The sequence below is a fragment of the Labeo rohita genome, chromosome 8 (genome assembly GCF_022985175.1).
Source record: "Labeo rohita strain BAU-BD-2019 chromosome 8, IGBB_LRoh.1.0, whole genome shotgun sequence".
Lineage (NCBI taxonomy): Eukaryota > Metazoa > Chordata > Actinopteri > Cypriniformes > Cyprinidae > Labeo > Labeo rohita.
Window position 1 is genome coordinate 32,512,828 of NC_066876.1, and position 26,796 is coordinate 32,539,623.

At 32.5% G+C, this 26,796-nt stretch overlaps 1 protein-coding gene and 1 long non-coding RNA gene across 2 annotated transcripts; one reads left to right on the top strand and one right to left on the bottom strand.

Moving 5' to 3' along the window:
- Window positions 1–951: 951 nt before the first annotated feature.
- Window positions 952–13,126, bottom strand: si:dkeyp-117b11.1 (B-cell linker protein). Its single transcript, XM_051118083.1, has 19 exons — window positions 12,680–13,126; window positions 11,766–11,797; window positions 11,637–11,671; window positions 10,590–10,627; window positions 10,059–10,152; window positions 9,887–9,981; window positions 9,724–9,781; window positions 9,368–9,460; window positions 9,230–9,258; window positions 9,099–9,129; window positions 8,923–9,001; window positions 7,200–7,230; window positions 7,091–7,124; window positions 6,896–7,004; window positions 5,861–5,895; window positions 5,723–5,754; window positions 5,536–5,619; window positions 2,882–3,040; window positions 952–1,351 (listed from the first exon to the last, which is right to left on the bottom strand). Exons 1-19 carry the CDS (start codon window positions 12,812–12,814, stop codon window positions 1,235–1,237), a joined length of 1,320 nt encoding a protein of 439 aa, XP_050974040.1. The 5' UTR covers window positions 12,815–13,126; the 3' UTR covers window positions 952–1,234.
- Window positions 13,127–17,601: 4,475 nt separating this feature from the next.
- On the top strand, window positions 17,602–22,104 carry LOC127170239 (uncharacterized). The gene is made up of 3 exons (XR_007828332.1): window positions 17,602–17,785; window positions 19,631–19,719; window positions 20,131–22,104. It is a non-coding gene; the product is annotated as an uncharacterized LOC127170239 (long non-coding RNA).
- Window positions 22,105–26,796: the final 4,692 nt, after the last annotated feature.

Genomic DNA, 26,796 nt, shown 5'->3' on the forward strand with positions numbered 1-26,796 from the left:
AACAAATGTTTTTGTTTTCGTTAAGTCATTTTTCTTTCCGTTTTAGTTTAGTTATTTTTAGTTTTAGTCATACCTCAACTTAAACTAAACTAAAACTATAAAATACTAAATTGACAACTGGATTTTTTAAAGTATAACTTTTAAAATATTTTAGTTAACATTTATTTTATTTCAATAACAAATGTTTTTGTTTTCGTTTTTAAGTCTATTTTTTTTTTCCAGTTTTAGTTTAGTTATTTTTATTTTATATTATTATAAAATATTCCTTTGGCAACAAACTGATATTTTTTTACTGAAAGTATAACTGAAAGTATTTTTAAGTTCACTTAATTTTATTAAATATATTATAATTTATATAATGTTTCAGTTAACATTCATTGCATTTAAATTAACTTTTTTTTGTTTTTTACATTTTTGTTTCCTTTTTTAAATATCTATTTAGTTTTATTATTTTTATTTCCATTTTAGTTTGGTTATTTTCATAATTGTAGTAAATTAGTATGTTTTTGAAATCGAAGTACTATCAAATATTCCTTTGGCAACAAACTGAAATATTTACTAAAACTATAACTTAAAGTTGTTATATATTTTAATTAACATTTATTTTTATTTCTATTAATAAATGTTTTAAATGGTTTTAGTTAGTGCTAATACTACTGCATAAACAAACACATGAAACAAAACATAATAGAAAAGTACCATGGTATTGTTTGAAGTATAAATGGACATTTCAAGGATCTGTCAAGTAAACATCATGCAAAATTAATATGCAAATCATTTCAAAGTGCCATGATGGTGATAAATTCTTTCAACTGACTGTTTCGCCACTTAACATTACAATTAGCTTATAGTTTCAAAGTATCTTTACAACACACACCTGAAATAACATTTAAGTTCTATCTTTTTGATTGTAAAGTTTGTGTGGGGAAAAAATAAATCAGAGAGGTCACATGTTTTTTCTTTATTTATTTACTATTTTACACCTAGACAATAAGTTGTCCTGTAAACATTATATATGTGAGAGTTTAACTAAAGCAAATGAACAATACAGTCACCATAATCAAAAATCCCCAAACATGAAATGTACTCAACACAAGACAGACTATGAACATTGAACTGCATTACAAACATAACATAATAAATAATTTAGGCAGTGTATGAATGAGTGTTTGTATGTGTGATATCAGGGTCAGTATCAGGCGGCAGAGCTTGAAATAAGAGCGGGACGGGAGCGTTAGGGCCGTACGGGGTGTGAGAGGTGAGTGCTGTGTTTAGCTTGACTCTTACGGTCGATCAGGAGGATGGGATTCTTCATGTGATGAGAGATCATCTCCTGCAAACTGCTGAAGAGCTGCAAAACACACACATCATTATCATCTGAACTATCATACTACACAATATGTACTGTCATGCTGTAATTTTGCTTTGATATTTATGCTCATCAAGGCTGCATTTATTTGATCAAAAATACAGAAAAAAAACAATAATACTGCAAAATGTTATTACAATATAAAATAATGGTTTTTATTTTAATATACTTTAAAATATAATTTATTCCTGTGATGCAAAGCTGAATTTTCATCATCTGTTACTCCTCCAGTCTTAAGTGTCACATGATCCTTCAGAAATTCTAATATGCTGATTTATTATTAGAATAATCAATGCTGGAAACAGTTGTGCTGCCAATATTTTTTTTTGGAAACTGGGATTCTTTTTTTCAGGATTCTTTGATGAATAACAAGTTAAATTATATTCAAAATATAAATCTTTTCTAACAACGTAAATTTATGCTATCACTTTTTATTAATTTAACACATTGTTGGTATATAAAAGTATCAATTTCTTTCAAAAAAAAGAAAGAATAAAAATCTACCGACCCCAAACTTTTGAACAGTAGTGTAATATTTTTAGAAAAGATTTTAAATAAACAGTTTTTTTTTGGACATTTTATTCATCAAAAAATCTTGAAAAAATATAAGAGGCTTCAAAGCAATATTTTAAAGTATTTTAAAATAAAAACATTATTTTATATGTAATAACAATTTGCAGTATTATTGTTTTTTTCTGGATTTTTTAATCAAATAAATGCAGTCTTGATGAGCATAAGAGACTTCTTTGAAAAAAAAAAACATCCTACATTTTTGAGCGGTAGTGTATATGAAATAACATTATATACACATACTATATTATGTAAAAAAATATATTAGAAAATGGATTTATGTCAAAGCAAAATATAGATAAAATATATAAAACTAAAATTATAGTCATAAAAACATTTTAACTGTAAATGTAAATGCAAAATGTAAAAATTTTTATTATTATTTTAACTTCAATCTGATATAACTTAGAAAATAGATGTTAGACAAAATATTCCTCAAAAAAAATAAAATCCCTAAGGTATTTCAAAAAAGTATTTCAGGACTTTGCCAAAAAGCATAAAATCCTCCAGCTGTAATGAGGGAAGAGGTTTTGTGGTCACATGAGACTGAGCTTAAGCCAAAAAACGCAAGCATTTCGACAGTCCCTATTAAAATAATCGTGAGAAACATCATTAAATTAAATTATTCACTTAAAAAATTATTTGGAGTATTTTTAAAGTGCTTTAAGTTCAGCTTAAACATTAGGGCATGGTGCTAGCAACACCAAGGTCATGGGTTTGATTCCCAGGGAATGCATGAGCTGACAAAAAAAATGAATGCATTGTGAGTCATTTTGGAAAAAGCCTCTGCCAAATGCATAAATGTAAAATGCAAATTCATGCAGCTGCACGAAGACACTTGACTCTTATTAGACAACATGTGAATCTGAACTGAAAGCAGACAGACAGACGTCACATATAACACAGCATAAGAGAGGAGCAGATCTTCCTCTCGTCCTTCACCTCTTCCGTCTTCTTGCCCTCTTTTCCAAGGGCGTATTGATGTGAATCCTCTAGGAAGCGCACAGGGATGTTGTAAACGTTCTGCCGGTAAAGCACGACCAGCGTGTAGGGCTGACGATCATTTTGAGAACTGCTGTATCTGACCAGAAACGTGCCATCCTGCCAGACACACACAAGACAAACATACTTTTTTTACTAAAAAAATGGCTCCAAATGTTATTTATAATTATTTTATTGCTAAACATTCCCATTTAGATGATAAACATGCAGCATTTAAATTTATTTTCAAATATTTAATTCATATTCCATTTTGTTTTGTATTTTATCATACTTATATATTTTATATATTTTGTTTTATTTTAATGCTTAAATTCAAAACAATGATTCAACACTCAACTAAACGCAGCATTTAAATAAAGCAAATTAAAAATACAAATCGGACATAAGCAGAGACTCATCTTATTAATCCTGAGGTACCTGAGGTATCATTTTATTTATTTATTTATTTAATAGACTTTATTTAAATGTTTATTTTATTGCTTCATTTCAGAACAATAAAGCTCAACTGAACATTCCCATTTAATTATAAAAAATTTATATTTATACTTTTTGATACTTTGTTTAATTTTAGAACAATGATTTGACTAAACGTTCTCATATAGAAGAAAAAAATGCAGAAATTTTGTAATTTTATAGTTTTTTTTTTTTTTTTTAATACATTTTACTTTATTTTACTACTTAATTTCAGAACAATATAGCTTAAATGGAACACTCCAATTTAGATAATAAACATGCAGCATTTAAATAAAATTGAAATAATTATTTTATATTTAATTTGATTTAATTTAATTTAATTTTTTTGTTTTTTATTGTATTTCATTGTTTAATTTTAGAATATTAACTCAATGCAATATTTCCATTTTGATGATAAGCATGCAGCATTTAAATAAAATGTAAATAATTCTTTTATATTTTATTTTATTTTATATTTTATTGTTTAATTTTGAAACAATAATTCAGCTGAACATTCTCATATAGAGGAAAAAACATGCAGCATTTAAACAAAATACAAATCATATAAACACAGACACACCTTTTTAATCCAGAGCAGGATTTTATGTCATTTTAAATTTTATTTATTTTTATTTATTTATTTTTTACACATTTTATTTTATTTTACTACTTAATTTCAGAACAATATAGCTCAATGGAACATTCCTATTTAGACCCATATAAACATGCAGCATTTAAATAAAATTGAAATAATTATTTTATATTTAATTTTATTTTAGATTTCATTGTTTAATTTCAGAACAATGATTCAACTAAACATTCAAAGAAAACATGCAGCATTTACGTAAAATAAAATTCATACAAACACAGACACACCTTGTTAATCCAGAGCATGATTTTGTCATTTTACATTTTATTTTATTTATTTATTTATTTTTTACACTTTTACAATTTTATTTATTTTATTTTACAACTTAATTTCAGAACAATATAGCTCAATGGAACATTCCCATTTAGACGATAAACATGCAACGTTGAAATAAAATGTAAATTATTATTTCATATTTCATTTTATTTTATATTTTATTTTAATTTTTTTTAAATTACATTTTATTGCTTAATTTTAGAAGATTAACTCAATGCAATATTTCCATTTAGATGATAAACATGCAGCATCTAAATGAAATGTCAATATTTATTTTATATTTGATCATATTATTTATATTTGATTTTTATTGTACTTTTTTATTTATTGCTTAATTTCAGAACAATATTACTCAACTCAACATTCTCATTTAGATTTTTTTTTTTTTCATTTTATTTTATTGTCTTTTTTAATTGTTTTTTTAAATCTTATTTTATTGCTTCATTTCACAACAATGACTCAATGCAACATTGTCATTTAGGTGATAAACATGCAGTATTTAAATAAAATTTCAATATTTATTTTATATTTTATTTGATAATCTTTTTTAGTGTTTTTTTTTTTCTATTTATTGCTTAATTTCAGAACAACATGACTCAACTCAACATTCCCACTTAGATAATTAACATGCAGCATTTAAATAAAATTTACATAATTTAATAGTTTTTTGTTTTCATTTTATTGTCTTTTTTAATTGTTTTTATTGTATTTTATTGCTTAATTTCACAACAATGACTCATTGCAATATTGTCATATAGATGATAAACATGCAGCAGTTAAAAAAGCACTTAAGATTAAAAAAAAATATTGTTTTTTCTGTTTTTTTTATTATTATTATTATTTATTGCTTAATTTCTGAACAACATAACTCAACTCAACATTCTCATTTAGATAATTAACATGCAGCATTTAAATAAAATGTAAACAATTTAATATTTTTTCATTTTATTGTCTTTTTTAAATTGTTTTTATTGTATTTTATTGCTTAATTTCACAACAGTGACTCAATGCAACATTGTCATTTGGGTGATAAACATGCAGCAGTTAAATAAAATGTCAATGTTTATTTTATATTTTATTTGATCATCTTTTTTATTGTTTTTTTTCTATTTATTGTTTAATTTCAGAACAATATGATTCAACTCAACATTCCCATTCAGATAATTAACATGCAGCATTAAAATAAAATATCAATTACACACAAACGCAGACACACCTTGTTAATCCGGAACACGGTTTCCTCCGCAGTCTTACGTTCACAAACTCCAGCAAACCACTCTTTGTCCTGTAGCCCCGCCCCCTGAACGTGAACAAAACCGTCAGCCAATCAGTGACTGAATACAGCGACAGCTTTTGCAGTGTCACCAAAGAGATAAAACGTCGACTGTGTCTGTAGTGTTTACCTGAGCGACCGGCTTTGCTCCAAAAGAATGTGCTGTAAAGAACATGAATGAATTATTTTGATTCTGATCACACAGTTACATCAAAAGATGAAGATTTTTGAGAGAATGGCAATAAATGAAAATAATACATGCGCTCACCTGTGCTGTCCAGAGATGGAGGAGGAGGAGGAGGACTAGAAACACAATATATTTACTGAATGCGAGTTTGAGAAAACATGCCGTTTATACACACAGTTTGCTCTTGTTTTACAACTAATGAGAGACCACAAGTAAAAAATCATGTAGATTGTACTATACCAGACATCGTTCAACGAATGTCACCAGGAAAGGTGCATCTTATATTTCACCACAAAAACAACCATGGGCTTTAATGACATATTTACTTTACATTTAAATGTTTATTTATTTATTTTCAAATTAAATGAATGAAAATCCAATTTTTGCTGTACAGTGGACTACTAAGAATTGGGCAAGGTTGGAGACATATGCACGAAAATAATATCACGATGCAAATAATCTTACTGTACCAAAAATAGGCATCAGATATCTGTGTGCATCATATTTCACCACAAAAAACCAAAAGGAAAAAAAAACTGTTTTGCATAAAGCAAGCAATGTGACTTTGTTTTCATGACAGTTAAGCCTATACTGACACCAAATGCTCATTACATTAAGGCAAAACTGTAAGACTGTGATGAAAAATCCAGTGTTTATATCATTAACTAAAAATAAAAATAAACTCAAACTTAATAAAAACTACATATATTGAACTTATGTTAATTCAAAATACAAAACAAAACTGTAACACTCAATACTTGAAAAAAATATTTCTAATTAAAATGAAAAAATAAAATAAAACTTTGTTTCATTTTTAGTAAAATAACTGCAAATAAATTAATTAAAACTTCAAAATAAAAACATATTTATATTTGTATATTTTTAATACACATATATTAAAAGAACTACTAAAAATAGCAGAAAAACAAAATATACAAAAAACGAAAAGCTGAATTTAAAATATTTGCAAACACTATAAACTGAGAAATACAATACCATGAGGTTGAAGACATTTTCATGAAAATAAGCAATTTTAACAGACCCATCTTTCTGTCTTTTGATTTTAGGGTTGGCTGTTTCTGAACGTGTTAAGAGGTAAAGGCTTCACAGACTCACCTGGGTTTGGGTTCTTTGGGGAGGATGATGGGAGGAATCGGTTTGCTGTTAAGTGCAGGAGGAGGCAGCTGGCCAGAAAATGTGGCGCGTTTTACTTCTGGTGGCAAAACTAAAAAATCAGAGCAACGATCAAAATGAAGCTGTACATAAGGATCTGTACCATCATGCATGAGTTAAAGCAGAAAACTCCCTAACCTTTGTTCACAGTGTCACCGACCAGGACTGAACTCTGAGGAAGCGGACAAATGAATCAGTTTGATTCAGGACAAGAACACTGAAATGAATGCATGAAACTAGTACTTACAGATTTGGCTCTGGGAACAGGAGGTTTCATTCTGTAAACAAGAAGAAGTTGTGTAATCAAACTAGGTTTTGCAAACAAGAGTCACCACCGGGACAATCTGAGTGGTCGCAGAGGTGTTTCTTATTGGCCTAATAATAATAAAAAAAAATAAATGTGCATTTGTGGGACGCATTAAACTAGCAACACTAATATTATGGGTTTAATTCTTAGGGAATAGAAATGATACATATTGATAAACATAAATTGCATATTTAATGTTCTTTAAGGTAAACAAGGCTACTGAATGCATAAAGGTAATTTAAAAAAAATAGTCATTATGATGCTTTATCCAAAGAACGAATGATTAAATACCATAATTTAACGTGAGTCTGTAATAAATTAAATTAGACCGGTGAACTTTTCAGCATCATTTAGACTCTATTAATTCATTTATTTTTGCATTTTCCTTTTTCATTTTAATGTAGTTAATTATTACTTATTTATAATTTTACACCATATCAGTATTAAAGTCTATATTAATGGTAAACTCCAAAATAATACGATTTAACATAATCTTAATAACAATTTTTCAAGTGAACTGTATACAATAATTTAACAATATTATTTTTACAAACAAACACAATAAATAAAACAATTACATACAGTCTTTCAAATTGATATTTAAATTTTTTTTAAATATATATATATATTTTCCCAGGAGAAACTTTTTTCAAAATGTCCATTAATGTACTGAGTAAAAATGTTTTTAATTTTAGTTATTATAATTTTAAATTTTTACGCAATATCATCATCAAAAGCTATATTCATTGCTCAAAACTCAAATAGGATTTAAAATATTATAAAGTACTTTAACAATATTTTTAGCAAACAAACAAACAAACATTATATATATATATATATATATATGTGTGTGTGTGTGTGTGTGTGTATGTATATATGTATATATATTTAATTGTATTTTTTTAATACATTTGTATTGCCGTTTCGCTTAAACTAAATGAAAATGAGAAATGCTGCTTCAATTAATTATTATTTATTTACAATTTTTACGCAATATCAGCATCATTTACTTATTGTTCAAAACTCAAATAGGATTTAAAGTAGTCTTCACAATACTTCAGTTAATTATAGAATACTTTAACAATAATATTTATTTATAAATATATATATATATATACACACACACACACACACACATACATACATATATAAAAAAAAGTCTTAGGCCACTAGTTTCACCAGCTAAAAAATGGCTTAAAGTAAGTTATTTCTATCTTTTGCTGTAGTGTGTCAGTTAAAAATATTGGTTTACATTTCCAAACATTCTGTTTGCCATTAATTGTAATAATCTAGTGAGATTTTTGTTGCACAAGGAGTCTGACAACAGCCTGTGCTCCACACAAAAATCTCACTGGATTATTACAATTAATGGCAAAATGAATGTTTAGAAATGTAAACTGATATTTCCTACTGACGCACTACAGCAAAAGACCGACTTTAACTGACTTTAAACTATTTTTTAGCTGATGAAAATACTAGTGGCCTAAGACTTTTGCACAGTACTGTATATATATATATATATATATATATTTTAGCTAAATTAAAATGCCAAATGCTGCTTTGCCGCATTTTGAGTAACAATTTTTCTTTTTTTTTTTTAAATATGGTTTTAGATTTATACTTTGATAACAACCCTAATTTAGACATACAGAGACATACATACATTGGTGGTGGAGGGTCTCGTCCTACAGTTTTAGGAGGCAATGGCATACGGGCCAGGCTTCGGGGTGCTGGAGGAGGTTCTGGAAAAGGTAAAATAAAGAATGACAAATATAACTCAAGTCACCTTATCATTCTATAAAAATTTCTTAGCTATATAAGCTATAAAAACGTGCTGACCTGCTACAGGTTCTAGATAGGTATCATCATCCTGAAAAACAAAAATAAAAGTGACATTAAGAGGATCACATGATGTCTGACAAGAAATACTGCATTTTTTTTAATCATTTTCAATGCTCAGTCATGCGTACCTGCCCTTCATTTGGGTCCAGGTAAACTTCTGGAAGTTCACAGAGTACAGTAACTAAAAATGCAGTGTGTCAACAACTAATACTGTAATATCCAATATAAATGTTTGTGATAGTAGATGAACATAGTCTTGAAATGACCTTCGTCTTGCTGAGGGGTCGGTGGAGGTCTCATCGGGGGTCTCTTAGGTGGAGGCTTTTTACCAGGTTTATCTTTACGTATTACCTCAGGAGCTAGAAAATATAACATTAAACAACAGAAATGTTTCTTGAGCAGCAAATCAGCAAATTAGAATGATTTCTTAAGAATCATGTGACACTGAAGACTGGAGTAATGATGCTGAAAATTCAGCTTTGATCACAGAAATAAATTACATTTTACCATATACTCACATAGAAAACATCTACTTGAAATTGTAATAATATTGAACTATTTTTACTGTATTTTTGATTAAATAAAAGTCTTTCTTTTCTTAGTTTATGATCTTATGACTCACGTTTGCTATCATTGGGGTCGATGTAAAACTCCTCTGGGTCGTGAGGCGGCTCTGGCTTCTAGAAGCAAATAAAGCACACATCTGAATCTTAAAGCTACACACACCTCTTTTGTTAAATTAACTCATATTAAAGGCTAAGACTCATATTGCAGTAATTTTTTACCATGCTCTTCGCTATCGGGGGGATCTTGGCCGGCCGTGGCGGCGGTGCTGCCTGTCTTTTGGGAATGACAGGGTTTGGGGTTCGATCTGGATAACCTGAGAAAAACAAACGCTGCATTAGTCAGAGAATTTATCAGCATATTTAATTTCTAGATAGATAGATAGATAGATACCCAGGTAAACATTCTCCTCTACTTGGCGCGGTTGGACTTTAATGGTGGGACGTTCACATGGTGGAGCTTCATATGTATCACCATCTTCCTCATCCTGAAAATGGTTGAGACTGATCAGATGTGTATAAACGAAGCTGACATACATCCATTAGTGGGTTACGGGAGGGAAATAGTCACACTGAATGATGATGACATTAATTATGGTTTAGATTAGCCATCTAAAGGGCAAGATGAACATCTTTTTCCCTTCAAAAGTGGCTATGTATTCCCAACAATTTGTTTGAGTGGATCTGGGATAATGCAATTGGGTAATGTGGGATTAACATTACAGCACTCAGAGGAGACTGATGGACAGTAGATGCTCATCAAAATGACAACATGAAAGCGTTTCACAAAAATCAGCTGTTATCTATTAAGGGAAGTGATACCTCTTGGCGACACAACAGGAAGTTCAAATGTTTCCACACCTTTTAACCTTCTATATGTGTCTCTGTGTGTATTATAGACAAGTGATATTTGTACAGTACTTACAAATTCCCCTTCTGGCCAGCCATATCCAGAGCTGTTATCTAGAAAGTGTTGAAGAGTTGTAATGAGATCAAACAAAACATGAAACAAGAAAATCCCACAGATCAATAATATCCTGCATTTAATTTTGACTAGATAAAGTGAGGGAAAAAAAACAACAACATATCCTTGTAAGAATCTCAATATTTAACACAAACACCACATTAATGGTGACAAAAACATAAACACATGAATAAATAAATACGAAGTCTCAATAATCGCCACGACAAGTAACCAATAGTGACAACAAACACACTAACAGCATAAACAAAAGCAGCAAACTGTACAACAATAAACATTAAAACAGTAACACCGATAACGTGTACAATTTATTCATGCCGCGGTGCATGTTGGGAACTTAAGTTGATTCAATACCTTCTTCAAGAACGCCAGCAGGCTGATGTTAGGAAGATGTTAGCTTACTTTATCGAGGACCTTTCTACAGTGCGTGCCATTGTAAATACTGATAAAGTCGATAAAGTCGATAAAGTCGATCCCTCACAGCCTCATTTTCATCCGTGTTTTAAATTTCATAACATCTAATTTGACTAACCAGCTTTTCTGCCTTTTAAGATGTCTATATATGTGCTAGTTATTTTTATATATGTATTTGTTTATTTTGATACATGTGAGGTGTTGTTTATAGGCCCTATTTATAGTATTTTTTTTATATTTTAATTATTTATATCTTTCAGCATTAACTTTTCAACATCTGCTTTTGTATATGGCTCTCCCAAACTGGCATTATTCGTAATATGTACAGTTGACATAACCTCATATCAATTTAGAAGCTACATGGCTCTTTTAATAATTAAAGATATGTTAACTGCAATATGCTAAAAGGTAATTCAAACTGTTTGACTGATTAAAAAAAAAGCACGTCACAAATGATCCCTTATACCCTTTTTAACCTACAATCTTGATGTTGGTTGAAAAGTACATTGACATTTTGTTCTATAGATGGTTTAATCTTATGTTTTTACACAGATATGGCCAATGTCATGAATGCACCTGTTCTCCTGGGTGGAGCTGGTGGTCCGCTATGTCTGTACCAAAGAAAAACAACAGGTAAATTAGAGTTATGCAGAGAGTCTGGGAGAAAAATGTAATGTTTCATGAAAAAGACTTAAAAATTCTTACAGTAGAGAAGGTTTTAACTTCCCAAAGAAACTCTAAAAATAAAGAAAGCATGATTTTGTGAGAAGTACTGTTTTTCTCTGTGTGTGAACAAAACACGCAGGCTCAAAATGTTTAACAAAACCAGCTAGCATAGATCAATGCATATTATTCTTGTTAGACTTCCCGGATATTACAAGATTATGTAAATATATATGAATAGAGGGTGATGAAACGTTTTACTATTTAATATTATAATATAAATAATATTTTATTTGTCGACACTGATAGTCACACGACTGCTTATCTTGGTTAGAAACGCACATAGACGAATACTGCAGATCATTGTTATTCACTTCTCTTCTGTTGCTACACATACATCATAGGGAAAACACAGCAGATAACTACTGATATTTTTGTCTTTACCAATGTACAACATTGCTTTTATGAATTAAATAGTTAAAGGCATTTAGCGTCATCTTGAAAACAGAAAGTACAAAACTAAGCATATATTGAGAGCACAAAACCTAATAGTGTCGTAACTGGGATGACTAGGTAAGAGGAAGCTGAAACGGTGCCATTTTCCGGTTTTATCAGATAGGTGGTTCAAATGCATCAGACAGAGAACAATGTGGCGTTTTATTCACTGCGAATAAGGAGCTGAAACATTATCAGCATGTTAAAGTAGAAAAGCAGAAATTCCAAAGTAGAAATTACGTAACTTTTCTGAACAGCATATGTGACGCACAAAGTATCTGACATCAATTCCAAGTAATAAATGACACTGGTGCCTGGATGTTGCCACCCCAAATGATAATTACATTGACGTTCACATATGAAACAGTGTTTTTAGCATCTGAAACCAACCCAGGCACCAATAATTTCATCTGTATTCCTAAATATTTAACATGTAACACAAAAAAATAATGGTACTTTACCATGATGCATGAGGCGTTCAGTTCATCAGGAAGCTCTCTGCTGTGAGGTTTGGATGCAAATCTCCCAGAACTTTGTACGTGAGGCCAGTAAGTAGCGTGCTGGAGGTCTATGTGTGTGTGTTTGAGTATTTGCATAGCAGGTGGATGATTTAGCAGGTAGCTGATTATCCCTGTTAATGACAGAAAGACCTTCGATCGTCTCTTGAGTTCACTGAAGCACTTTGTTCTCTCTCTCGTTTGATGTTTAGACGCATCTGACCGCAGACAGAGAGGTGGCAGAAAGAAGAAGTGTTATTAAGCCTTTCAGAGGAACAGAGTTTGATGACACGGGACAAAACAGCACAACAGAGCGTCTGTGAACGTCTCTAAACTCTGGTGATCAGTTTGTGAACTCAACCTGTGGATGGCAGTGTGAACACACTGACTGAACACATGATCTGCTAATATTCACACACACAAATGGAGCATTAATTGGGAAGCACATTATTTTAATACACGAAACAGCAGTTTTTCTTTGATAATACTTGGTGAAACTGCAGATTGGTTTTGATTTTGATGGAACAAGTAAAACAAGATGTAGCTTTACAAACGGAAATATTTACATGCTTTACCGCTTTCTGAAAACATATCTAATCAAAATTCTTTCTAAAGAATTTTTAGTAAACCAGCGTGAGCAGCTAACTTCCTTGTAAGGCTTTACAACAGATATGTCTAAAAGATACAGGTAAATGATAAAGTATTACATACTTGGAATACATAAATGCACAAAAAATCATATTTATTTATTTATATAAAACCGATCACACAAGATCGGTTTTATATAAACTAGAATTCAAGAATTTGGGGTTGGTAAGAGATTTATTGATTTGATTTGAAATAAGTCTCTATTGCTCACCAAGGCTGTATTTATGTAATCAGAGAAAATGAAAAAAGTGAATTATTATTATTATTATAATTTAAAATATACGTTTTCTATTTGAATATATCTAAAAATGTAATTTATTGCTGTGATCAAAGCTGAATTTTCAGCATCATTACTCCAGTCTTCAGTGTCACATGATCCTTCAGAAATCACTCTAATATGCTGATTTGAAACTTATTGTCAATGTTGAAAACAAACTCTTTTGAAACATAAATATCTTTTTTGTCTAAAAGACAGTCTTACTGACCTTAAACTTGGGCTTGGAGAAAAGTATACGAGTTGTATGTACTGTATGCAACATTTTACATGCTTTTCTCCCATTTTACAGTTCAACACTTTCATTACAGTACTGTGCAAAAGTCTTAGGCCACTAGTATTTTCACCAGCTAAAAAATGGTTTAAAGTAAGATATTTCTATCTTTTGCTGTAGTGTGTCAGTAAAAAATATCGGTTTACATTTCCAAACATTCTGTTTGCCATTAATTGTAATAATCTAGTGAGATTTTTGTTTGCACAAGGAGTCTGACAACAGCCTGTGCTCCATACAAAAATCTCACTGGATTATTATAATTAATGGCAAAATGAATGTTTAGAAATGTAAACTGATATTTCCTACTGACACACTACAGCAAAAGACCGACTTTAACTGACTTTAAACCATTTTTTAGCTGATGAAAATACTAGTGGCCTAAGACTTTTGCACAGTACTGTATATGAAAAAGAGCAACCAGGATACCCTTAAATTCACCTTTTGTGCTCCATTCAAGAACGAGTTTGGCATGGCCTGGGGGCGAGTGCATGATAACATGGGCTAAATAAGAGCTATGAAGTAAAATAAGGCATTTATTTATTCTTCAGATGAGGTTTATTTCATATAAACAAGTTTAATGCAATTTTATAGGACACTCACTCACAGGTCCAAGCTTGGAAATCTTCATCAGACATTCAAAAATGGTAATAGCATCATAAAAGAAACCAGTATTTCAGGACAAACTGAAAGATCTGTGATGCACATGCACATGCCGTGAAAAGATGTGTTTTTTTTTTTTTTTTATCTGTTGCTGACATCTGTGTGTTGGCAGAGGGCTGGACTCTGAAAACGGTCCATAGCACAAAAATGAGAAGATGCTGGTCAGATCGTCTGACACGCACTCATCCTGCAGGATGGCTCCCGCTGTTTTACTCATCGGTCTGCTTGCCACAATGAGCTGCTTAACCACAGGTAAAGTTCACATCAGCTGATTTGTTACAGAATTTCTTTATAGAATTAGGTTTCATTTTAGATTTATATCTACCTCTGATTTCATTCATTTGAATCACATTGAAAGGAATGATAATTTAGTGCTGAAGAGGTTTCAACTGGAAGCTCAATTTCCGTCACAGAATAAAAATAATAAAGGCAACTTTTTATCTCACAATTCAGACTTTTTTCCCCCAAAATTCTTTCAAAAAAAAAAGATATTAGATAATTATAATAAAGATATTATAATTTTGAGATATTAACTCAGAAGTGTGAGGGGAAAAAAAACGTTGGATTGTGAGATGTAAACACAAAATTGGCAGGTATAAACCATCACAATTCTATTGTATATGATCCTGGACCACAAAACCACTTTTTGAAATTGAGATTTATACATCATCTGCATAAATAAGCTTTCCATTGATGTATTTGATAGGATGGACAATATTTGGCTGAGATAGAATATTTGAAAATGCACTGAGGGTGCAAAAAAATCAAAATACTGAGAAGATCACCTTTAAAGTTGTCCAAATGAAGTTCTTAGCAATGCATATTACTAATGAAAGGATAAGTTTTCATATATTTATGGTAGGAAATTTACAAAATATTTTCATGGAACATGATTCTTAAAGGGGTCATCGGATGCAAAGTTCACTTTTACATGTTGTTTGATGATGATAAAAATAATGATAAAATGATAAAAATCCATGCAGTGGTTTTTAATTAATCTGTAAAAATAATATCCCCTTTTTCAAATCGAGCCATTCTCAGATGCCTGTTGGTGTGGCGTCACACCGATGGAGGCCGCTCCCATAATAGTTGACTGACGTGAGCGTCTTACCTCAGACCCGCCTTAAAACAGCTGTAACAGTCGACCTCCATTGTTTCGGTGCTGGAGCAGGGATGTAAGTTAGACGAGAATTATCTTCGATTGAGCGATTGAGGTGTTGTGTTGCTGGATGTAATAATGAACATAGTGGTCGTCATTTACTCCCGACATCTGAGCCGCTGAAGATGCAGTGGATTACGTTTGTTTGTAAAGGGAATGCGCCTCCCGATCTACATATATCCGTCTGTGTTCACACGAATCATTCGTGATCCAGATTCATTTACAGCAGTATGAGTATAAGGGTTTTTTTTTTTTATGAACCTTTGCGATTGCCTTTCCTAATAACGTGCTAGTTAGCAAATTTAGCGGCTAAACGCGGCTAAAGTAAACAAGCTCATCACTCCACAGAGAGAAGAGAGGGGCGGGGCGAGCACAGCTCATTAACACTTAAAGCAACCTCGACCAGAACAGGATGATTTTGGCATGGTAGAAAGGGTGTTGTTTTACACAACCATTGAGAATTTTTAACCAAAGTATATTATAGACTTTTCATTAAGACCCTAAAGAATCATATCAACTTGTGAAAAATGGGCATACGATGACCCCTTTAATATCCTAATGTATTTTTGGCTATTGCTGCAAATATACCTGTGCTACTTAAGATTGGTTTTGTGGTCCAGGGACACATTGGATCTCAATTCAGATTTTTTCAATTCTATGTTTATAGCTCACGACTCAGAATTGTGAGGGGGAAAAAAGATTTGGGAGTTTAAAAAGTTGCAATTACCCTTTTTTTATTTATCTCATCGTAGAAACAAGCTTCTGTAAGAAACAGATGGCATAATTACACTGAGCAATCTGTAAATGCTTCAGATTCTCTGATTGTTGATGTTAAACATTTGTTTTCTTTATTTCCACAGCTCAAACTACTATATCACCAAACACAACTACCACATCACCTAACATAAACAACAACTCCAGTAACTCAACTAACATGTTGTCCAACGAAACTACAGAATCACCTAATGCAACGACAGTCCAACCATCAATATGTAAGGAAAATACTCAAAAAACACATATTTAAATGCTTTAATCTGTTATGGTGTACACTTTTTGTACAATATTTTAGTTGTTTTGTGCTTTCTTCTGTGGTGTGTTTTTACCACTTTTTTTGCACTCTAAATTTAGCTGCATGGCCAATCAACTCCAGTGCAGCACCTACATTCAACTCCAGTGCAGCACCTCCAGTCAACTCCAGTGCAGCGCCTCCATTCAACTCCAGTGCAGCGCCTCCATTCAACTCCAGTGCAGCGCCTCCAATCAACTCCAGTGCAGCACCTACATTCAACTCCAGTGCAGCACCTCCAGTCAACTCCAGTGCAGCACCTCCAGTCAACTCCAGTGCAGCGCCTCCATTCAACTCCAGTGCAGCACCTCCATTCAACTTTAGTGCAGCACCTCCAATCAACTCCAGTGCAGCGCCTCCATTCAACTCCAGTGCAGCGCCTCCATTCAACTACAGTACAGCACCTCCATTCAACTCCAGTGCAGCGCCTCCATTCAACTCCAGTGCAGCACCTCCATTCAACTCCAGTGCAGCACCTCCATTTAACTCCAGTGCAGCACCTCCATTCAACTCCAGTGCAGCACCTCCATTTAACTTTAGTGCAGCACCTCCATTCAACTACAGTACAGCACGTCCATTCAACTCCAGTGCAGCACCTCCATTCAACTCCAGTGCAGCGCCTCCATTCAACTACAGTACAGCACGTCCATTCAACTCCAGTGCAGCACCTCCATTCAACTTTAGTGCAGCACCTCCATTCAACTACAGTACAGCACGTCCATTCAACTCCAGTGCAGCACCTCCATTCAACTTTAGTGCAGCACCTCCATTCAACTACAGTACAGCACGTCCATTCAACTCCAGTGCAGCACCTCCATTCAACTTTAGTGCAGCACCTCCATTCAACTACAGTACAGCACGTCCATTCAACTCCAGTGCAGCACCTCCATTCAACTTTAGTGCAGCACCTCCATTTAACTACAGTACAGCACGTCCATTCAATTCCAGTGCAGCACCTCCAGTTTCCCCTGCTTCGCCCCCACCCAAAGGTAATTCACCTGTGTGTGTATGTTTGTGAATATGAAATGTATAGGTCATGTTCTACCCTCACTAGCAGGGTTTCCATCCAAAGTTGCAAATATAACTGCAACAATTGGAATATTGCATAAAACATTTGTGAATAAGCACCGTTTCCATCCAACAAGTCAAAGAGAACAAAATCGTCACTTCCTGATAAACTGACACTATATATTACTAAGAAAAGTAGGAGAAAAGTAGGATTTGCATATTTAATAAATTACTTGCACCTCAGAGCGAGCAAACGGAGATGGATGCCTGCTGTTTGGGAACGCAGTCATCCAAGACAGTTCTGCGAGGCAATTATGCAAAATTATATTTAGATGACAGACTTTGAGGTCTGTGTATGTTTTGGTCATTTGATTTCATTTGAATCAATTTATACTCAATATTAATTAAATAAACTTAAAGTTATGACTGCTGCATATTTCCTGTACACTTTAATACTGGTCTGCGCTTGACTGTATAGTCGCGTTTGTCTGTTTCTTTAGATTACTGATTTTATTGGAACTGTGTGAACTAGAGTAACTTAAAATTTTTATTTAACCAAAAAAGCTTTCTTAAATGAACTACAATTTATAAGATGTTTCCTTCTGGGGCCTGAAATAGGGAGATTTTTGCTGCTGTATGTGTTTTTGTGCTGGTACCTTGGCTGATTTAGGGCTGTAATGGATGAATAAATATGACTTAAAAACTGCCAGTAGGTGGCAGCAAGTCCCCGTTTTAATAGATGATTCACTACATATATACTATATATATTCTGTATTAAAATCTTGTGTTGCAGTCTTGTGTGTGAGTTTGCAGCAGCTCATGCCGCACACAAGCGCACATCCTTTTGAGATATCAATTATAATCAATTTTATTAAAACAAAAGACTACATTGTAAAACTCAGAAGAATTTAATATTTCTGTTCAGTCAATGCATTATACATTTCTTTTTGTATTAGTGTTTAAAATATTGAATTTAAAAGTAGTTAATTAATTAATCAACAAACTTATTGGGCGCTGAGGGTATGCCCAGCTGATGCAAAGCATAGAATTTATATCCACACAGAGGAAAACCCTATCTAGGCTCTGCCCCGGTACAGGTTGAGTCGAGCCATTCAGTTGTATGTTTGATGAGAAACACATGAAACTGCAAAAATGCGCGTTAAGAATCTGTACAACTGCAGCAGCGGAGGACTAGTATTTTGCCACGTGAAACTGAGGAAGAACTGGTGACAGCATGGTTTGATCGTCAGGTGACCAATCAGCAGAAAGGGGCATTTAATTCCCGCCGATGTGTTGAAATTGAATATTCAAGTTGTTTTCTTCATTTTTCTACCCCTGGACAAAAAAAAACCCGAAAAATTAAGCTGAAGGAGCCGTTTCTTCAAATTTCTATTTTCAAAATTAAATAAAAAAAATTAAATGAACAATTTACACAAGACATTCAAAAGAAATATTAAAGCATAAATTAATTTTTACCCATTAACAAAAATACGAAAAATTCGGCTAAATTTTTGTATTTCAGTTTCGTAAACAAAACGAAAAACAACCCGTTTCTCTTTATTTCTTTTCAAGTAGAAAATCAAATGACTAAAAGAAACACTGACCCTTTGCTCAGGCATTTCAGAATGACAAGTCAAACACCACCTCAAGCAAGCACAAACGTTTTGGGCGAATTAAGGGATTTTTACTTGAAATGTGGTGTTTCCATCACTCGTTTCTGATGCAATACTTCAAAATGCACAAAAAAACAGGGTGATGGAAACGTAGCTACTGTTGCACCAAATGGACAGTGAAACCTGATATCAATATCAATATGTGTTTCACAGATCTTCTGACAATACTCACTAATCTGGAGGTGGAGATTTTGGCCGAGGAGTCGTCCACTGAAGCAGAGCGTGAGAAAGCACTGCGGGAGGTGAGAGGAGCGTTTATGACCGATTGACTGTGTCCAGTTCACATACTTACACTACATGCTAAATGTACTTTGTTAGTTATGGGAAACTACATGGTTTCAAATATTCAGTGTTTTAACTAAATCAAATTTTAAAAAAGCGTTAGAAAAATATAGAAAAATACATGAAACTCTTTAAAATAAACAGCTTTTGCAGCTTCAGCCTCACAGTTGTTCTACAGTTGAATTGATAGTTAACAGATGGGGCGTCATGTCCCTTTTAGTCTTCAAAGTGATTCTGTTGGCTGAAAGAACGCTTTTAGGGTTTCTTTTCTGTGCCTGTTTAGAGTAGAAGTTGTCCATTATTGCTTATTGTTGTTTCTGAACCATAACTGTGTTTGGTTTTCTCACTTCATGTCTTTTTTTTTTTATCAGGTTGGTGCTTTGGTGGAGAGTTATTTAAGAGAGTACTATAATGATATTGACTCTTTTGAGGTCACGAGAATTGCGCCGGTATCACCATGTGATTGAGACGGAAATCAGCCAAGAGGAACAGACATGAAAAAACTCTCATCCCTACTGGACTTTTGCAGTTTTTCCTGAAATGCTAAAACACATTTTTTGAAACCATCACTCATTTTCTCAAAACCTTAAACAGAAATACAAATGTTTAAACTAAATTCACAGAACCCCTGACTCTTCTGGCAAAATCAAACAATTGCTTCAAAATTGTTTCTCCTGTACTCAAAATCAAACAAAACTTTAAAATCATACACATTAGTCAATACTACACACACTACAGATCATTCATTAGACACTACAAAAAACAAAAAAAAAAAAAAAAAAAAAAAAAAAAAATACACAGTGCTCAGTGCATGTAGATACTAAAAAAGAAGAATGCTTACTGTGTATAGTAATTATTTTGCAAGAAAAAAGATACATAAACATACACACACTCAAAGGAAATCACACCTAAGTTTGGTGAATATACCAAAAAAATAAAAAGGAAAAATACACACACATATGTATGTGTGTGTGTGTGTGTGTGTGTGTGTATATATAAAGTGTGTGTGCGCATCTCTCTCTCTCTCTGCCTATATATATATATATATATATAAAATGTGTGTGTGTGTGTGTGTGTGTGCGCATCTCTCTCTCTCTCTCTCTCTCTATATATATATATATATATATACACACACACTGCCCTCCAAAAGTCAAAACGCCCTAGAAAAGTGGGGTTTTGGACAATATTGGCATGGATCCTTTTTACAGTTTTTCTGAAATGCTAAAACACATTTTTTAAAACCATCACTCAAAACCTTAAACACAAATCCAAACGTTAAACAAAATTCACAGAACCCCTGACTCTTTTGGCAAAATCAAATTGCTTCAAAACCATTTCACCTGTACTCAAAATCAAACAAAGCTTTCAAATCACACACATATTAGTCAATACTATACACACTACAGATGATTCATTAGACACTACATAAAAAAATAGAGAACACACTGTCCAGTGCATGTAGTTACAAAATAAATAAATAAATAAATAAATAAATAAATGTTGACTGTATATAGTAATTATTTTTCAATAAAAATGATTCATAAACATACACACACTCAAAAGAAATCACGCCTAAGTTTGGTGAATATACCAAAAAAAATAAAATGACATATGTTACTGTATTTTTTTAAATAATTACTATATACTGTACAGTATATCATATATATATATATATATATATTTTCACACTCCTATTCACACTCTTCTGTACCTCTCAGATTGACCGATACCTTCTGTGCACATTGAACTGGCTTATATTTTGTATATTTAAATATTTAGAAACAAGTGTGAAGAACTTTTAATTATTATGTGTAAACGATGACAGCCGTGTTGCAGTTGCGCTTAACTTTTGCTTTCTTGTGTTTAGGGTTTTGTATCACAAGTTCATCACGAAGCAAATTGTGTCTTAGTGAGTGAGAATGTGTTTAGAGTTTTGCAAAAAGAGTGTGTGAGATCTGCGAACAATGTCTAAACTGCCTAAACTTGTTTAAGGTATTGCAGAAAGAGTATTTTCTTTACAAATTGGTTTAGACTATTGGGAATTTGGTTTAGAGAATGGGGTTTAGTGTTTTAGCAAATGTGAAAACTGTAATATGAGATCTCATTATTTATGGTGATGGTTCAACAGAAGTATTCCAACTTCTGACACAAACATTTAAATCTTTGGTATTTTAATTTTAAACATAGACGCATTGTATATGTTTGATGCAAACTATGAAAAGTGAGATTTGAGTTTGTTTTTTGGGGAGATTCCTGTTTATGCTGTATGATTTATTTTTTCCCTGTCTGGATTACTAAATGTTTATCATGCATTTCATGAAATAAATATAAATAATTGGACTTAACCACAATGCGTGAGGTGTTCAGTTCATCAGGAAGCTCTCTGTTGTGGGGCTTGGATGCAAATCTTCTAGAGCTGTGTATGTGAGGTCAGTAAGTACTGTGTGTGAGAGAGAGTATTTGCAAAGCAGGTGGATGATTTAGCAGGTAGCTGCTCACTGAAGCACTTTGTTCTCTCCCTTGTTTGATGTTTAGAGGCACCTGACCACAGACGGGGAGGTGCCAAAAAGAAGTAGTGTTATCAAGCCTTTCAGAGGAAAGAGTTTGATGACACTGGTGATCAGTTCCTAAACTCAACCTGCAGATGGCAGTGTGAACACAAGGGTCACAATAACAGACCCTTCATATAACAACAATCGGTGCAATATGTAAAATGAAGTACAAAAATAAGACAAAAAAAAAGAGAATTACGGATACAAGACCACCCTTACGATAAATATTTTTTTCCAAGTGTGCTATTAGTATGCTTCATTTAAACTACAAATAAGAAAGTACACTTTTAGTCTACTTCTTATGTACTTTATGTACTTTTCAGAAATATAATTAAAATAACATTTAAGTATTTTTGACTTATACTTAGAAGGTTTAAATATATTTGCACAATATTGTTCTCCGAGAATCCGTTTTCATATGGTAGTGGGTGCTATTACACATCTTCTGTATAGAATTTCCACAAGCGAAGAAGAAACAGAATCAACAGATGCTTCCACACATTTTTAACATGATCATCAGTCATAAAACAGCATCAAAACTGTAATGTTATGGAATAAAATGTGGCCCATGAAGAGGTAATAATAACTGTCAAGCTTTGGGGTGTTGATCATAGTAGTATGAAGTTCACTTAAAGAAAACTTGCTTACAAATTAATACCTAGATAGGGACATATTAGTATATTTAAAGTATGATGTAAGGTTTACTTAAAGAAAACTTGAGTATACTGGCAGTATAAAACTACTAAACTAGTAGTTTACTGAGACTATACTTAAAGTGTACTAAAATGCTACAAGTATTTAATTAGTAAGCTATCAGTATACCTATAAGTTAACTTTTAGTATAGTTGCAGTACAAACTAAAACATAGATAAAAATTAGAGGTGTACTCAAAGTTTACTACTGTTATACTTAAAGTATACTTAAATGTATACTTTTATATACTAGAAAGTGGGCCAATTTAGTTCCAAGCAGTATTGAAATAGTACACTTACAAGTATAGTACTGGTACACTGACATGTGTATACTTACTTCATAAAGTATACTTGATAATATACTTAAACTTTACTTAAATATACTTAAAACCCTTAAGCTCTCCTTGGGGTCCAGCTGACCCCACTGGACTATTCCTCATTTTTTTTTAAAAATGTTCCCTTTATTTCAGGGGCATGAGACTCTGTGACTTCTCCTAAATAATCAATCTAAAAACACACAAAAAAATCCGGACTTGATTCGGTTGTTCTAAAGGTGTGTAAACAAAAATTTACCGTTTAGTCTCCTTGGGGTCAGATTGACCCCACGTTGAAAATGAATGGGAAAAGCGATTTTTTTTTTTTTTTTTTTCAGTTCATTTGTCCAAAAAAAAAGTAGTAAATCCAGTTTAAATCTGAAATAATTTACATTTAAATAAAGACCTGGTCCTAGAGCATAAACTCAAAGTGGAACAAACTTTCTATCTCACACATGCGCACACACACACTCAAACACACACGTGTGTGACTGCAACAGAGAACATCATAATAGAAATTGGCATATAAAATCAACAAATCTGGCATAAATCTGAAAATTTCCATACTTAAATGAAGGACTGGTACTAGAGCACAAATGCAACATGAAATAAACATGTTCACTCACTCACACACCACATACACGCCATATACACACCATATACACCACACAGATACCATATACACGCACACACATACACAAACACACCACATACCATCCCCCCACCCCACCCCAAACACACACACCCTCCACACACACACACAGAGAGAAAGAGAGAGAAAGAGGAGAAAAGTGCTAATGAAGCGAAGATGAAAGACCAACAACAAATTCTATTTTTTGACAAAAATACAAATGTTTAATTTATTTTAGAATGTTTAAATTTATATATTTACAAAATATATATAATAAAGTTGTGAGGAGAAGTTGAAGCATCAAGAAAAATTAAGTGAAAATGAAATAAATCCTTATAGGCCTCTGCTGGATATATGTGGTAATTGCACTTTCTTTATTTAACTATAATTTCTAAAGTTTTTCCACTAACCTGCAGATGGCAGTATTCTATTCCTAAAATATAGAGCAATGTCCAAAAACTATTTAGATCATCAAAGTGATTTTTTTCATGAAAAACGAATTTTTCATAAGCCACTTGGTGGCGTAGTTGAGTATTTGTGCAGTAAATAGGTATAAAAATACCAAATATCCACAAAAACACAGCATAAATGTAAAGCTGAGAAGTAAACGAAAAAAATGATATATAGTTTGTCATATTAAAAAATGTATATTTCTTTATGGAATCACACTTTGGATCTTTGGGGTATATATGACCCCAAGGAAGACGAACGTAAACCCCACTTAAGGAGAGCTTGAGGGTTTTTAATGAATACTTGAGGTATACTTGTTTTTGGTATAGGCAAACAACATATCCTACAAAGAGTAACTGCAATAGTTATAAAAAATCATTGGTACCAATCTAAAATAATTGAATACATCATTAGTCCTTGTAGCTTAACAGAACAGAAAAGAAAAATATGTGTCAGATTTTGATATAGTTTTCATTACAGAATTAGTTTATTATTAATGTATTAATTTAGTTTATAATTAATTTATTAATAATTATATTCCAGAACAACAATTCACAAATAATTTACTCACCCCCTTGTCATCCAAGATGTTCATGTCTTTCTGTCTTCAGTCGTAAAGAAATTATGGTTTTTGAGGAAAGCATTTCAGGATTTTTCTCCATATAATGGACTTCATTGGTGCCCCGAATTTGAACTTCCAAAATGCAGTTTAAATGCAGCTTTATAGGGCTCTAAATGATCCCAGCCGAGGAAGAAGGGTCTTATCTAGCGAAACGATTGGTCATTGTTTTCGAAAAATAACAATTTGTATACTTTTTAACCACAAAAGCTCTAGGATACGCGTCCACGGGTCATTCTTGAACGATTCGCTCAATTTGAGTGTGACTTTAATGTGACTCGGGAAGAACGAGTCGTCTCGGGGAGTGATTCGTTCAGTCGCGCATGCGCAACATCCCATTAGGTTCTGTACTGGAATTAGTTCAACTGTTTGGAGTCTTCGGGTTTTTCGAGTCGTTTGTTCGTCTTATGGGGCTGTCACGTAATGCTGATTTTACTAAAATGAACGAAATGACTCGAAAAAAGGTTCGTTGATTTTGCTGAACGAGACTCAAAGGTCCGAGTCGGTAAAATGATCCGAACTTCCCATCACTACTACGAATCACGTTTTCGAATCACCACAAGTTCATCGTCTGTGTACTCCGGCTCAAAAAGGTAGAGTATGTCGAAAAACTCCATGTTATTTTCTCCTACAACTTCAGAAACGTCTGACATCGTTGTACCTTTTTGTTTGTAAACATTGTTTGACTTACTTGCACTTTCTTAGTCTTTGTGCGTTCGCTTTGTAAACACTGGGTCTGTGGTTCCGCGTGACCTTTCGACTGATTCAACAGTACTTGAAGGCGCATCCCAGAGCCTGTGCTACACGAGCTTTTGTGCTTAAAAAGTATACAAATCTTTATTTTCTGAAAAAAAAAAAAAAAAATGAAAAAAAACTGACTGATCGTTTCGTTACATAAGACCCTTCTTCCTTGGCCGGGATCATTTAGAGCCCTATGAAGCTGCATTGAAACTACATTTTGGAAGTTCAAAATCGGGGGACCAATGAAGTCCATTATATGGAGAAAAATCCTGAAATATTTTCCTCAAAAAACATAGTTTCTTAACAACTGAAGACAGAAAGACATGAACATCTTGGATGACAAGGGGGTGAGTAAATTATTTGTGAATTATTGTTCTGGAAGTGGACTTCTCCTTTAAGAACCATCAGGAATGATAAATCAATGCTAAGGAGGTTTCAGAAACCAGGTTTTTTTTCCATTCTATAGCTGAAAAATAAACATAAATTACCCTTACCAAAAAGTAGTACACTTCAAGTTTATTTTATTAGGTATACTTAAGTAAAGTTCATGTATATTTTTAGTATACTTTGTTGTAAGCATACAAATATCAGTGTACTAGTAGTATACTTGTAAGTGTACTATTTCAGTACTCCTTGGGACTAAATTGGCCCACTTTCCAGTATATAAAAGTATACTTTTAAGTATACTTTAAAGTATACCAGTAGTAAACTTTGTAAACTAGTTGTGTACTCAATGTTTTTAGCTTGTACTGCAACTATACTAAAAGTGAACTTATAGGTATACTGATAGTTTACTAATTAAATGCTTGTAGTAGTATTTTTAGTACACTTTGAAGTATAATCTCAGTAAACTACTAGTTTAGTAGTTTTATACTGCAAGTATACTCAAGTTTTCTTTAAGTAAACTTTACATCATACTTTAAATATACTAATATGTCCCTATCTAGGTATTAATTTGTATATATTTTGTTATATGAATATCTGAACATAAAAAACATCGAAAGAAAGAACAGGATATCTGCTTGTAAACAAAACCAT